Source organism: Fukomys damarensis, unplaced genomic scaffold, assembly GCF_012274545.1.
Source record: "Fukomys damarensis isolate Sample0158 unplaced genomic scaffold, DMR_v1.0_HiC HiC_scaffold_28, whole genome shotgun sequence".
NCBI classification, from domain to species: Eukaryota; Metazoa; Chordata; class Mammalia; order Rodentia; family Bathyergidae; genus Fukomys; species Fukomys damarensis.
The window spans coordinates 39,574,737-39,587,948 of NW_022900940.1; the positions used below are offsets into that span (position 1 = coordinate 39,574,737).

A 13,212-nucleotide genomic window follows, 5' to 3' on the forward strand; every position below is an offset into this window, starting at 1 on the left:
TATATATGAAAAACTGGGCTCCTATGGTGTGGATCTGATTCCTTCCCTATCGAAGTAAATCCACCCGAAGGTGTCACATAGTACCTGGAGAATCTCCTCACAACTCCATGGGATTAGGGATTGCCGGGGTCCTTCCCCCGAGACACGCAAGTCAAGCACTTTTCACGTCACTGGATAAGAGGTGCTCATTAGAACGAGGAGCAGGTGACACACTCTACTTGTGGCAAATCTTCTTCCACCCAAATGACAGTATCAGCACTGCCCTGTAGTAGTGGGCAGTGCGCCCCTGCCTTAGAGGAGGATCCAGCTGCTGTCCCGCTTCTCCACACAACCCCTGGCCATTCCTTACTGAGCCCCCGGGTCACACAGGAGAAGAGGAAGCAGCACATGCAACAACATGAGAGGCAACAGGTGCCCAGGGGACTCCACTCTTGGGGAAGCAGGTCCTCCGTGAGCCTGGAGGTTGTGGCCTTGCATGAGATTATCCTATTCCAAGGCCACGTTTCTCAACTGTAACGTAAGGGAGCTGGATGAACTACTAGTTACAGTCCCTTCCCACCTGTAACATTCCCATCCAGTTCAGCTGCTCGACCAGACGGCTCACTTGGGAGACAAACCAGAGGCAGAGGTTTAAACCAAGGTAAGGAAGTGTGTGATTTTGCTGGTTCATGTTCACTCCCATTCCTCCGGAAAGCAGGTGTGCAGCAGGATACAGCGTGACTAACAGTCTGCCAAATCACAGCTTCTCCGGGAAACAGAGGCAGAGCGGTTTTCAGCGCCCCCTCCCCGCCCCATGCACGCATGGCATGCTTTGGACAGCGTACTCACACTGCAGCAAAGGCTCTCTGCCTTTCAGGTAGAGCTTAATGGCTTCTAACTGAGACAGATGACGGTGCTCGGGGTGCAGGTCAGTGTTGCAGTAGGACCTAAAAACAGGACAGGCCCCCAAACGAGAGCATGTGAACATTGACACATCAGGAAAACTGGGCGCAGGAGCCCCAACAACTCAAAATTAATAAGGTAACAAGCCCTAGTGCTGACGAAGGACGGCTGGATTCTTACCATTCATCCGCCAGGGACACGTCAGGGTGCTCCAAGTCATGCAGGCCTGCAGGCCAAGGAGAAGGGTTCACGGTTAGTGTAGCTCCCCCACACCTGATTGTGCACCTCAAACGCTCTAGGGCAGGGCTGCGAGGCGGGTTAGGGGTAGACACCAATCCCAAGGGAACAGAGGCTCTGTGCAGACGGCTTCCTCCCATGTTCACCTCCCTCTTCCAGCACCGCCTCCTCATTCAGCCCTGCACCCCAGGAAAGCGCTGACTGGCGCCAAAGAGTCCTTGGATGGAAACATAACGGTATTTGGAAGCAGTGACCCTGGGATCCCAGTCTTCTGAGCTGGGAGCAGGGCTAGGCCACTTAACTCTCATGTTATTAGCAGGTTACTTTACCTTGCTAAATGTCTGTGTCTTCATGTGCAAGACAGGAGTGATAATAATCCCTAACTGATGGATAGTTGTGAAGGTGAACCACAGGGCAAGCGGTAGGACATTGTCAACACTCAGCTGCTTTGACCAGCAGAGAATAGCTGTCATGGGTCCCAAGTAAGTGAGTCAACCATCTAGTAAGGCAGCTAGGACAGCTGGAGTTCGCAGTGAGTCTGGAAGATTCTGCGGCATCCCCAGACCACTTTGACTCTGTGCTATGGTTTGGACATGGCTTGTTCCCCAAAGCTGCGTGTGAAGGAAGCTTGGGTACCAATGTGATGATATTCAGGGCAGCGCATCTCTAACAGGTGGGTCTTCACGGAAGGTGATTTGGTCATTAGAAGGCATTAACACAGCTCCCACAGAACTGGGCGGCTGTAAGAGAGTAAATCTGGCCACTCCCGGCTTTCTTGCTTCTCCACTTGCACAGGAGCCCCTTCTGCATGTGGCAATTTCCCTTGCCATTTCTCTGCCATGTTATGACATTGGAAGATTCTCATCAGAGGCTGCCCAGGTGGGGTCACCCAATCTTGGATGCTCAGCCTTCAAAACAGCAAGCTAGGGCTGAGAGTTTAGCTCAGTGGTTCTGCTGCCTACTTCGCAAGAGCAAGGACCTGAGAACGATCCCAGGTACCAAAAAGAAAGAAAGAAAGGAAAGAAAGAAAAGAAAGAAAAGAAAGAAAGAAAGAAAGAAAATACCGAACTAAGCAATTCTTTAAGTTTCTTACTTTATAAAGGACCTAGCCTCAGGTATGCCATTGTAGCAAAATGAAAAAGGCCAGACATTCTGCAATGTCACTCTTTTCACTTGAATCTTCAGTTCTCTTGATTTCAGTGGGCTGGCACACACTTCTGAATGGCTGTCTTAGGCGCTTTGATGATGCTTACAGCCTGCTTCAGAAAGGCAGCTTTCTAAGTAATTACTAGCACCTCACTGCACTCAGATCTCAAACTTCCTCCGCAAATAAAGACATACGAAGTAAATAGAAAAAACACTAGACTTGTCACAACCCTGCTTGAACTGGAGGATATATTAGATTGAACATAGGCCCCAATACCACTGGTTGAAGGACCTTGGGAAGGTCACGTCAACTGCGAGTTTATCACCCATACAATAAGGTAATACTGCACAACTCATAAACTCCACAAGATGGCTAAACAGGTAGTGTCTAATCCCTGTGATCATCCATCCACCCACACACACCTTCTTCCTGTTCCTGCTCTCCTTCCAGCCCATCTGTCCTCCCTTCCTCCCTTCCTCCATCCTTCTCTGCAACCCGGAGCATTTGCTATGTGCCCAGTACTAGTCTAGGCCTGAGAAGACAGCGGTAAACAAAATAAAAATCACTGCCTTCGTGATACCCAACTTTCGGTCACAGAAAAGATTACTGGGTACAACTAAAGTTTAAATAGCTTACCGGTTACCAGTGAAGAATATGAAGGAGAAGAGCACAAGAGCAGAAGGAGGGGAGCCAAAGGGCAGGAAGTGCTAACAGAGAGCTTTCATTTAACTGAGGCAGTCACAGAATGCGGACTTGTAAGGAAAGACCTGAAGAAGGTAAGAGGAAGGGGTCCTGTAGACAGCAGGGAAGGGGGCTTCTGTGGGAGTCAGAAATGCGAGGACCCGAAGGTCCACGGGAGGCCTGCATCTTCCTGGAATACTGAGCTATGGATGTCGATCCCATTTTTGTCTAGGATAAGTTATCACAGAGCCCTCCGAGCCTACATTTCATAGGCTCCATAGGTGAGCTTCTGAAGGAAGATCCTGTTCTACTGCTTCTTCCGAGTTCCCAGATGCCCAAGGATATTCCAGTGTTCTTTAATTCCCTCACCTCCAATTTTACTTCCTCCAACAAAAATCACATCTTCTGAAAACTGACAGTGCCGACGGTAGTGACACAGCTGTGATTTATTAAACAGTGATGGTGAACAATGTATATAAAAGATACCGTCAAGTCAGACAAGTCAAGGCAGGGTCAGAGGAGACGTAACTGAGCAGGCAGAGCTTCAGCCCATACCTTCAGCCACAGCAATGACTACCTGTTCACCATCTCTGTAGTACGGGGCATGCTGAGACGCACAGAAAACCCCTCCAGATCGCAGGGAAGCTGTCCCTACGGAAAACCCCACAGAAGTGCTGCTGTCTCCAAGAACTCCTTCCCTTCCCAAGAACATGAGAGAACAACACCCATGCCGTAGCTCTCAGAGATGACAGGATCCTGTACTAGCTGGCCGAAGGGGGAAGCAGCTCTCCTAGGCTCCATTACTCAGCAAAGTTGGCAACAGTGTAATTCCTTTTATTTATACAGGACCAACCGGGAGAGGAAGATCTGACCTCATTTGTATGGATAACCAGACACTCTTCCCCCTTGCTGAGGATTCTAACTAATTTCTTGCACGGTGGTTACAGTCAGCACTGAAATTCTCTCTGTGACTGCTTACCCTAACAGCTGTGGAACATACAGGACAAAGATGGTGACCAAAAAGTGATCCAAAAGACAATGGAAAACAACTGTGGACGGGGGAGAGGGAGGGGGAGAGGAAGTGCAGAGGGAAGGAGGGACAGGCCATGTTTTGAGGATTCACTAAGAGGACAGGCAGATGAGAGGCTAATTGTCCATTAACGGCCTCTCACTGTGTTGATCTGACCATTAAATTGTTCCTCAGATGTCTTAAGACGTGAATTTTCTTCTTTCACGGACAATGACGTTCACAGAGCCACACACGCTCCACAGGGCCAGAAAATTCTAGAAGTGAAAACATGATCTCTGAGACCACTTCCTGAAGTGTCTGGCCCAAGCCACAGGGTTACCTGCCTTCTCCCGCGTCTCTGGGAAGAGAGCCACACAGTTGGCTCCGTGCTTGTCAAACTCTGTGCATCCCTCTACTCTCTGTCCCATTAGATCTCAGTCTCTCGGCAAACCCAACTCACGCCTATGAAACAAGGCAGAGGCAATCTGCAGTGAACCAGAAGACCACCTATTGCACCAGGCACCTCAGGGACCACTGCTTTCATTCCTCTCTCCCTGCTGCACCTTGTGAGTGAGCAGCTCGGCTCTTCCAAGTTCACCACAGTCACGTGCAGCCAGCCGTGAACCATTAAAATCTGGCTGAGAACCAACCTTGCTATGCCTGGCTGTCCTTCCTGGGTATACCCAGAAACACCACCGGTTTTGGTCCAACTTCTTTTCCATGAAGATGCAAAGCCTCATGTCCAGGTTGGGCGAGGACCACCCGTCAGAGGCCCTGTCCACCCTTCCCTCTGTGCTTGTGATAATGGGAAAGGCAGCTTCTGCACTAGTGAGTGGCTGGGAGTTGAAAGGGGCCCTGTGTGGATGACAGCCCTGCACAGTCTGCAGAGCTGCGACCCGACTGCTTAGAGCACAAGTTTCTCTGCACTGAGCTTTATGAAGGGAAGAATCTGAGATCCATGGGTGCTGTTTCCTCCTTCTGCCCTTTGGAATCACTTGCACCAGTCATCGTTGCCTGAGGGCCAGGCCGGCCAGGAGAACACAAAGAAATTGCAGGGCTCTGCCACAGAAGACTTTGGCTTCCAGATTTTTGTTTCTGGTTTTTCCTCCCTGAGCTTGGCTTTTTAGGTTGCATTTTCTTCTGCTACTGAATTTTATGCTTTAGAATATTGCTGGTGAACGGCTCTTACGAGTTGCCTTGACGGCTTTGTGGATTACAGTAGAATATAAGTAAAATCAAAATGAAGGGCATCACTAGTTGGGGTCCCCACCATTCTGAACCAGGAAGAAACAGCAAGAAAGATCACAGCCAGTGGGCAATTCTTTTGGTCAAATGCCCAAGGGCTTGCTCAGAGGGTCGGACAGTGAGCAGGGTCTTCAGCGAACCCCTAGCTGGCCCAGGTCCCTACACTCCCTGTGCAGGGTGAGACAAGTCAAGGCCACACTTTACCTTCCTCGATGGTCACGTTTCCTCGGAAGAAATACTTCCCATGGCCTCTGGAGAGCGCCACACCTAAACTGTGCAGAGAGACAAAGCAGACCTTGAAGTCTATGGCACAGACTGGAACGGACTTGCGGGCTAACATTTTTTTTTTTAATTTTCCATTTTCACATTTTCATTTCATGTTCTATAAACAATCTTTCTAACAGTTTACTTTCAAAACCTCACTGATTATAGTGGGTGTTGTTTTCTCTTAGGCTTAAGCAGCTGCTTCAAAGTAATTTCTGATTGGAAAGGCCAGCAGGGATCGGCTGCCCGTGTGTTTTCAAGACCTGGGGCAAAACAGCTCACCCATCCAGCAAGCGCTTGTCTTGGAGTTCCTCCCCCAGGGCATGTGCCCTGTTCCTTCCTCACATCTCACACCTCTGTCCAGCATACGGCCAGGGCTGGGTCTTTCCACACCCTAGAGTCTGACACTGGGAAAAGCTGACCCATTCTCCAGGGCTAAAATGCAAACTTCCACTCCCCTTTGCACGCTGCCATGTTATTGGGTGCAGGCTTTTCAGTCTCAGCCTCTCCTCTAGTCTAACTGGCTCCCCACACTCTACCTGGCTTCATTTAATCTCCTTTCTGTTTTTGCCTAAAGTAAGAGACTATGTTTTAAAAATGCAGTCTCTTCATCTGGCAATCCCACTGAGCAGCTCATGTGTTCCTTGACTGCTCCCGGTTCCACATGGAACCCGCCTGCGATCCTTGGCAGTAGATGACAATGACGCTAGAATCTATTTTCGGATTAATCTATAGTCTGTAAACTCTCTTTCCTCACTTCGGGGAGACATTAGTTCAGGAACACGAAACTGCCCTACTGAAATACTTTTTTCACAAAATGTGTTACAACACTAAGTTAACAGTAGCAGGAATTCTTAGAATGCTACATGCGCATCTGAGAGCAGGCAACAAGGCAAAACCATTTTTCAGGATGGTTACAAAGAGAGACAACAGGATTCAAAGGCACACAAGCACAGGAGGCCAGCTCAGAAAAGTCAAATGGAAGTACAACACGGAAGGGAGGAATGCTACCTCTGAGTCTGAAGGATTGTTTTGTGGGCATGAAATAAAAGGCAAAATGGAACTCAGGAGGCAGCAAGTTAGATGGTTAAGGACCAGGTCACCCTAGGAACCCATCCCCACCCTCAATGGGAATCCCCAGAGCTTTGTTGCTTGGTGATGAGATTCAAAGCCACGGCAGATGAAGTGAATTCTCTTAGGTGAGCCTGAACCATCTTCCCCCTTCTGGAGAGCACAGACAAAAGCAGCCTGGGAAAAGCCCCTTCCTCACTCTTTCTAGCCTTTTGGCAGGGTGTGTGTTATCCTCAGATGAGAGCTCTGAGAGCGCCAGCAGCTTTGTACAAACACACTGATGGGTCTGATGGAATGTCCATGTATTATGGTCAGCTCTACCTGAAAGGAGTACCCTTGATGTCTGTATAATAGTAGTCATTTGTCATCACCAAAACCCGTTTCTAGATTGAAAAAAAAAAAAGTAGTAGAGAAAAGAAAACATGGTTAGTCTGCGAGGTGACGTTCACAGAAATCAATAAAAATAAATGGACACACTGTGATCAGGTTAACGGTACTACATGAATCTTGTTTGAGATAAGTAAAGACAAGAGAAAAATGATCTCAGCGAAAGATATTTATTGCAGATAGAGCTTTCAAAGCTAATTTTTCATAGAGGTTTGGTTTAAATTAAGCAGCAAGAATGTTTGAGAAAAAAATGTACCCCTTTGTCCACTGTCTTCTTCACTTCCATGGAAAACTTCCCGGTTTTTCGATTCACCATGGCATTTCTTAACTGCGAGGATAAAAGGGAATATGTGCGTTAGTTCCTCCCTGGCTCCCATGGTACCTTGCACGCTGTGTAGAGAACACGCTAATGGCTGCTGCAAACAGAAGTATGTTTCCCCCACAAACTTTAGAGCTTCTTCAGGTACAAGCCACATCTGTGTGCTACACCCAGACACATGCAACAGAGCTTCCAAAGAATAAACATCCAAATGCTCTTGGATAACGGGAGACATTCTAACAACATCAAGTCAGTGACTTTTAACATCAGTCTGGGGTGTTCCTGTAAACCTCAGGGCAACAAGAATAAAACAGCCTGCGCCATACTGGTAAAGAATCAGAGAATGAACTCCCAACAAACCGCTACAACACTGAAGAGGCAAGAGTGTCCCCAATGAAAAGTTATGTTTTCAAGAAGGGTACCAATTTGTCATGAAGCAGTCATTTTTCAAAAGATAATCAGGTTAAAGATATTTTCCTACACAGTAGTGCTTTTTTTTCTTTTTCAAAAAAGGCTGAACATGTGGAAGAGAGGGATTAATTTTTTATAGCATGAATCATCTTCAAATGCCTGCTGAGAATTTTTGGCCAATTAATGGCCTTGCTGACAGGGCAGTGAACAGGGGCGACCCTGACTCTGATTTTTAGGGGTCCCATTGAGAATCCAGGAGCCTGGCGCTCCTCCCCACCCTGGTTGACCTCATCTAATTACATGTGGCCCTTCCCCGAGTTCAGAGGAGGACAGCAGACGTGGTGATGAAAGACACGCTGTCATGGGCACCAAGGGCTACACGGCAGGGAAGGCCATTCATGGGGTTTGAGCCAACGCTGACATGCCACAGCCCATCAGGAAAGGCTCTTTCCCAGCCCGTGCCTTGATTCTGTCTCCTGTCCCTCTTTTCTCCTCTGAGTAAGATCTGGCTGATAGAAAACTGCCATGCTTGCAAGCAACCTAAATTTGTTTCGGGGCCGTCTAGATTTGGGCTTGCATTCCCATCTTCTATGAGAAAGAGTTAAAGCATAATTTTTAGCTGGAGGCATATATAAAATAAAACATATATTTTACTCTAGATATTTTTTAACAACACATAATGGGCATTTCTGGAAATATTTTCCCATTTTAACTTTTGTGGTTTGGGATGGGGAGAGCTGGTCCTAATTAAGTCTACTTTCTAACTTTTAAGAACGGCTCGATTTATCTTTAACATGGTTTTCATTTTTCCTCTTTCTGGTGCCTGCCTAAAGTCATTTGGGACCTTCCCCTCTCACATTCCCCAGGCAAGTTGGAGATTAGGTAAGACTCTCCACGCCTCCGTGCCCCTCTACCCCCACTCCCGTTAGCACAGAGTAAGTGCACGGGGCCTGGGAGGACCCAAGGCCAGGCTCTCGATGCTTCTGGAGGCAAAGGCATAGAAGGTCTCGTTTTGCCTCTTAAAAATAAAAACAGTGATACGTTTGCACACCTTGTTATGAGACAGGACAGCACTGTAGTTCAGAAACAGAGTAAGATCCTGGACAAAGCTTTTAGCTCCTCTGGGCCTTAGTTTCCCCTGCTGCCAATGGATCCACTGATAGCACCCCTCTCATAAAGCACCCACTCTACATGTTTTAGAAAAGGTCAGAGGGGTCAATATCCAGAAGAGTGCCTGGCACACTCAATGTGTCCCCATTACCACCACCACCATCAAACCACCATCACCATCACCCTCCTCACCTTCTCGTAGGGCCAGAAAACTCCCAGTAGCTTAAGGAATGGACATTTGAGCTTCCCTTCCCATGACACAGATGCCTACGCTCTAACCCAGTGTTTGTCAAACTCTGTGGACCATGACCCACATGAAAACATACCTTGCGCTGAAGATGTCCCCTGTCTCTGTTTCAGTAGATCCCACCCCCTGTCTTTGCTTCTTGGGGACCCCTAAATGGCTCCTTTGACCTCTCCCCTAACTCCTCAGGCTAAGAAAGGCTGATTTGTGATTTCAGGCACAGACTGAAAAGGTGGCAGCCTGAGGTAAGAGAGCTAAGGCAGGATATCAAGGTTCAAGTTTTGCCAGACACACACCAACTACCCTCGGACCCCTGTGAGCCTCATTATCGTTTTCTTTCTGTCAAAAATGTCCCTGTGTGAAGACTCCAGACCTCGAGGATCCTGTCAGTTGCTATCAAAACTGTGGTCATCAGATTGTCGCGAAGCATGCAGTACTGACAGATGCTATTTACAGAAGTCTTGCTATGCATTGGGTACCAGTTTAAAATTTCTCAAAATTATTTTCTAAAGTGCCATTACTATCCCTGTTTGACAAGTGGGGAAACTGAGGGAGGGGTTAGGTAATAGCCTTTCTGCCTCGTGACTCCAAACTCTTCACCTCTGCTTCTCAAATCAGCAGAAAATGTAGTTAGACGATATCAAATATTTTAGCTTTAATATTAAAATTACATATTGTTATTTCCAGGCTTGTTTTAATAAAAGTAAAATTTTTAAAAGTGACCACGTCCTAGTCTGTGGATTTTACTTCTCAGCAGGGGCTTCCATAAGCTCCAAGCTCTTATGGTCTGGGGGGATAGGGAGGTGTTTTTCTGTCGCTGTGAGAGGAAGAAAGAGGATTTAGTGATTATTTTTCCTTAAGACATTGCCTGTGAGAATACAGCATCAGGATTCTGGGACAATCCCAAAATGTCACTTTTTAGGAATGCTGAGGTTCCAGAGGGAGTGACTTGCCCGGGATTAGGCAATAAGTCAGTGGTGCCTCTGTTTCCAAGTGGCACAGGTACCCGAAACATTGACAAGATAATGGCGGTGGGGGGGGTAACAGTGCTGTCTCTCCAGAAGGGGCAAGAAGGTTGTGGTTGATGGTATGGCACAGGGTTGTCTGAATATCCTTTACCATTGCCACTGCTGGGATTTACAACAGCAAAGGCCTAGAAAAAGGAACATGTTCCGGTAGAGGAAAATTTCCAAACAAATTTTGGAATGCCCATGCGTCAGCATATCTCACCCAGGTGTTACCAATCACACGCACAGGTGTCCAACTTAACCCATAGTCAGAGGAAGGCAAACTGGGACATCAGCTTCCAGGGCACCGTCACACGACACCATGAGACAGCCACCACAGGGTGGCCTGTAACATAAAAGTAAAGCTCCCTGAAAGAGAAATGGTGGTCCGGTTGCAGCGCTCACCATCCCACCCCCGGTCTGGGGGTCTGCTCTGCCTTGCCCAGCTGCTTTGCGCTTTACCCAAGCCCCTGGGGGACACACAGTCTCGTGTGTGGTGACAGGCAGAAGTACCCACTTTCCCAACAGCACGTTAGGACTGCATCAGCACATGAAAACACATTCGGGGACAAAATCCCTCCCACCCCCAAGTGTCAGCCTAGACTCTTAGAGTGGGCTCTGCTTGGCTTAGGGGCTCAGGGTTTAAGCATGAGCTGCAGGGACACCAGAGAGGGTGAAAAATGTATAAAATGTGTGGATGAAATTCTCGGAAATATGCCCCAGGGGAGGAAGCATATGGGGCTTTGGGAAGAAAGGGCTCTGGGGAAACTTTCCGTGAGAGTCATCATGGTAAGAACAAATGTGGGTTGACTGGGGGCAGTAGGAAAAAGACTCAGAGGGCAGTTGCAGGACTCGAGTTGGGTCTGAGGGAGAATCTGCGGGGCGGGACTCATGGCCCCATATGCACGGATACTGTCTAGCCACCTCCCTATTGCCTGTTCCTCAGGGGAGGATAACGTGTCAGCCATGGGCACTGAATTAGAGTCTTCAAGGATTTGAGTTCAAGTGTCCTTCCCAGGTCTGGACTAAAGACCGTGTCTGTGAGAGCTGGGTTTCCTGAGCTGAAATCCACACTGGGTGCCCTCGCACCATTCCACCAACTCTCTGCCTCGGTTTCCTTACCTGTAAAATGCAGACAGCCATAACCCACACTTCAGGGGATTTCTGTGAGAAATCAACGAGTTCATTTATGCACAGCACTTGGAACAGTACTGGCCTGTAGGAAGAGCTCCTTATATGGTAGTTACTATTATGTTTGTGTTTTTTTCTATTTATAGAAATAACCATGTTCACTGTGGAAACTTTGGTAATGACTAAAATGTAAGAGAAGCAAAACGAAAATCATCCTTAATGCCTTTGGCCACCTCCAGGAATTTATAACCAAAGGATAAACACTATTTTTAAAGATAATTTTTCCTTCCCAGAGGTGATCCTCTCCAGTGATTCAGACTGGATCATGCATGTCCCAAGACCCCAGCCCCCGTGACTCATGGGCTCCTCAAAGATCTGCTGTACGCATTGTACTGTTGACACAGCACCTAACTCATCCCTGCACGCTATACTCTACATGATCTCTATTTCTCTTTTTTTTAAGTATCTTAATTTTAGCCAGTCTATTTTGCACATTTAATAGTGCACATGATCTTACATCATTTTTGGAAGGATGCAGCATGTTGCCCAAGAGAAGTAGGATTCTCCTTCCAAGATCTCTGCAGCTATTCTGCTGTTTTCTCAGTGGGCTTGGCTAAGTGTCTTTCCCAGACCTGGATCACTATATGAATATATGGAATTCTGTGAAGATTTTGCAAAGATGCTTTGTATAGATTATGGAATCCCCCTATGATTGGGATGCAAATCTCCAAGAGAGAACGGTGACTTGAGTTTTTCCAAGTCAAACGTATTGACAGCAAAGGAATTCACATTTCAAATGTACCAGGCTTCCAAGGGTACAAGACAAAAAGACCCAAACCGAAGAGATAACCAGAGGGCCGTCTGTGCAGAAGCGGGGCTCTGGGCTGGCTTGAGGGGTGGGAACTCAGACTTGTGAGTTAGATATGCATGAAGACCAAAGACCATGCAAGTGAGGCTGGAAATCGGATACCTGCAGCCTGGGTGAGAAGTGACTGTGATGAGGAGAAAAAAAGCATTTCTGGACCACGATTAGCAAAAGGAAATATCTGCTCACTGAAAATGTGCCAGGGCACAGGGGATGACTGGAGTAAGCCAAGTAATAAATCTCTTCAAGAAGCATGTGCACGAGAAGGGAGCGCTCCGGCTCAGTGTTAGGGAGAGGAGCGCACACTGGCTCCTCGACTGGGTGTGGGGATCTGGAATAAGAATGAGCACAGTCCAACTTGGATTCCAGACTGACCAGAAATGAGAAGATAAAGAGCTTGAGAAGCACAGTGATGGTCAGGTTCAAGCCCTTGGGGAGAGAAAGCAGAAGGATTCAGTGGGGTCAAAACAAAACAAAAGGAAGCAGTGGATACAGTGAATTGGAAGAGAAAGAAGAGAACGGAAGTTTCCCTTCAAAGTCTCATGAGGCACATTAACACGATGAGTCCACAGGGCAAGGACATTTCCTCACGAGAAGGTGACCTGAGGATTAAGTCTGACGAAGAGAATACTTGTCACTGAGCAATGGCTGCTGTTCACAGAAAGCTCAGCTGTCCATACAGCTGTATAAGCCTTTTCATACCCTTCAATATACATATTAATATATGTAGTCCTTGCAACGGTTTGACAGATAGGGAATCGCTGCCATCATCTCATTTGATTGGGTAAAAAGCCCCACAGAAAACAAGAACACCCCCAGGGTACAGAGGTCGTCTTTGCTCACTGGAGACAAAGGGCCAGCAGCAGAGTGAACTCAGTCCCTGGCTTCCTGGCTCCTCGCAGCTGCTCTGTTAGGGGTGCAGAGTAGGCGCAGGACAACGCAAAGACCCAGACAGGAGCCTGGTGGTGAGGTCCAAGGAAGGAGGAGACATCGAGCTCTGCTGATCACTGAACTGCTGTGTGTCAGACCTGAGGCAGCTGGGGAGGAGAGGGCGGATGGGGAAGGGGCTTCCATCAAATGGCGATGCTATTCTGTCTGAACTTGGGTTTAACTAGACTGAGCGCAGATGAAGAAAGCAGGGTAAGTTTCTACAACAGATGTGACTATTACGTTTTACAGGAGAGGAAAACAGTCAGATTTAT

At 47.6% G+C, this 13,212-nt stretch overlaps 1 protein-coding gene across 1 annotated transcript in view; it reads right to left on the bottom strand.

Annotated features, from left to right (window-relative positions):
- Cacna2d3 (calcium voltage-gated channel auxiliary subunit alpha2delta 3) overlaps positions 1-13,212 on the bottom strand; it is a 650,190-nt gene that overhangs the window by 161,986 nt on the left and 474,992 nt on the right. The window contains exons 18-22 of the mRNA XM_010643030.2: positions 7,180-7,251; positions 6,858-6,919; positions 5,406-5,473; positions 1,063-1,108; positions 829-926 (exon numbers count right to left, since the gene is read on the bottom strand). Coding sequence (XP_010641332.1) covers positions 829-926; positions 1,063-1,108; positions 5,406-5,473; positions 6,858-6,919; positions 7,180-7,251 — 346 coding nt within the window. The remainder of the gene's footprint in view (positions 1-828; positions 927-1,062; positions 1,109-5,405; positions 5,474-6,857; positions 6,920-7,179; positions 7,252-13,212) is intronic.